Source organism: Fulmarus glacialis, unplaced genomic scaffold, assembly GCF_000690835.1.
Source record: "Fulmarus glacialis isolate BGI_N327 unplaced genomic scaffold, ASM69083v1 scaffold19418, whole genome shotgun sequence".
In the NCBI taxonomy this organism is placed as follows: Eukaryota; Metazoa; Chordata; class Aves; order Procellariiformes; family Procellariidae; genus Fulmarus; species Fulmarus glacialis.
Window position 1 is genome coordinate 1 of NW_009230354.1, and position 1,177 is coordinate 1,177.

The window sequence follows — 1,177 nt, forward strand, 5'->3', positions numbered from 1 at the left end:
CGGCAAAGTCGTCGTGGTCCCGGCGCAGGCAGTGGAAGCAGCGCCACTGGAACACCATGAGGCAGAGGGGCAGCATGAAGAGGGCGCAGATAGCTGCCATGACGTAGGCGATGGTCATCAGGGTGGACTCGTCCGTCTGCGGGATGTTGTAGCCGCAGTCCTCCATGTTGGAGTGCAGGTAGGGCCCCTCCACTGCGGCCGTCCGAAACTCGTCGTGCACTGTGGGTGGGAGAAGGCAGGGCTCTGGCGGCTGCACTACCCCTGCACGTCCACGTCCCCCCGCCTCTCCCTCTCTCCAGGCCCAGCCCTCACCGTGGCAGGCACTGACAGCGAAGCCGATGCGCTTGCGGGCACGGTCAAAGACCACGTGCCTGTGGAGGACTGGGAGATGGCAAACTTGTAGCAGTCATCCTGAGAGGTGGCCACATCCTCCACCGGGCGCAGGTATTGCTGCAGAAAGAGAGGCGCCGTCAGGAACGGGGACGGGGCAGAGCTCCCAGGGGCAGGCAGCTGTGCCCACCCAGCATGGTCCTGCCCATGCAACCATCTCCAGCCCGCTCTCCAGCTCGGCACCGGGCAGGGTCTGGCCGGGCCAACGCTCACCTGGGGCAGGATGGTGATCCGGAAGGACTGGTTGGTGGCCTCCCCCATCAGGTAGAGGGACAGGACCGGGAAGATGTGCCATGGGGTGGTGCCGACCTGCCAGCAAACCAGCTGCTCCCCCAGCCAGAAGCCGTCCGGGAACTTCTCCGTCTGCCGAAGGGAAAGGGGAGGTGAGCAGGGCTGCGCCGGGCCAGCAGCAGAGACGCTCAGGCTGGTGACGGGCAGCCACGCTGCCCGCAGCCTCGCACTGGCCCTGGGGTCATGCCCATGGTGAGCGGGATGGGTTTCACTGACCGAAGAAGCTGTTTTGATGGATTTCACCGCAGCCTCAAACACCTTCTTTGGCAGCCTGAGGTTGGTGGTCCCGCTGTCCACGATACTCTTGTCGTAATTGTACTGGGGGCAGAAGAGGAGGAGTGACCCAGGCGCAAGACCCCAGGCCCGCTGCCCTCCCGATCCCCCTCAGACCGAAGGCGGATGCCTCCAGCAGCAGTGACAGAGCAGTGGCCCGTAGGGCAGGTTCCCCCCGTGCCCCCTCACCTCTTTGCAGTCCATGTTCAGGTCCTGCCCGTTG

The 1,177-nt window shown here is 65.0% G+C and overlaps 1 protein-coding gene across 1 annotated transcript in view; it reads right to left on the reverse strand.

The window, feature by feature from the left end:
- Positions 1-4: 4 nt before the first annotated feature.
- BACE1 (beta-site APP-cleaving enzyme 1) overlaps positions 5-1,177 on the reverse strand; it is a gene marked incomplete at both ends in the record, with an annotated part of 2,819 nt that continues 1,646 nt past the window's right edge. The window contains 5 exon segments of the mRNA XM_009584197.1: positions 5-219; positions 313-366; positions 369-450; positions 604-753; positions 898-999. Coding sequence (XP_009582492.1) covers positions 5-219; positions 313-366; positions 369-450; positions 604-753; positions 898-999 — 603 coding nt within the window.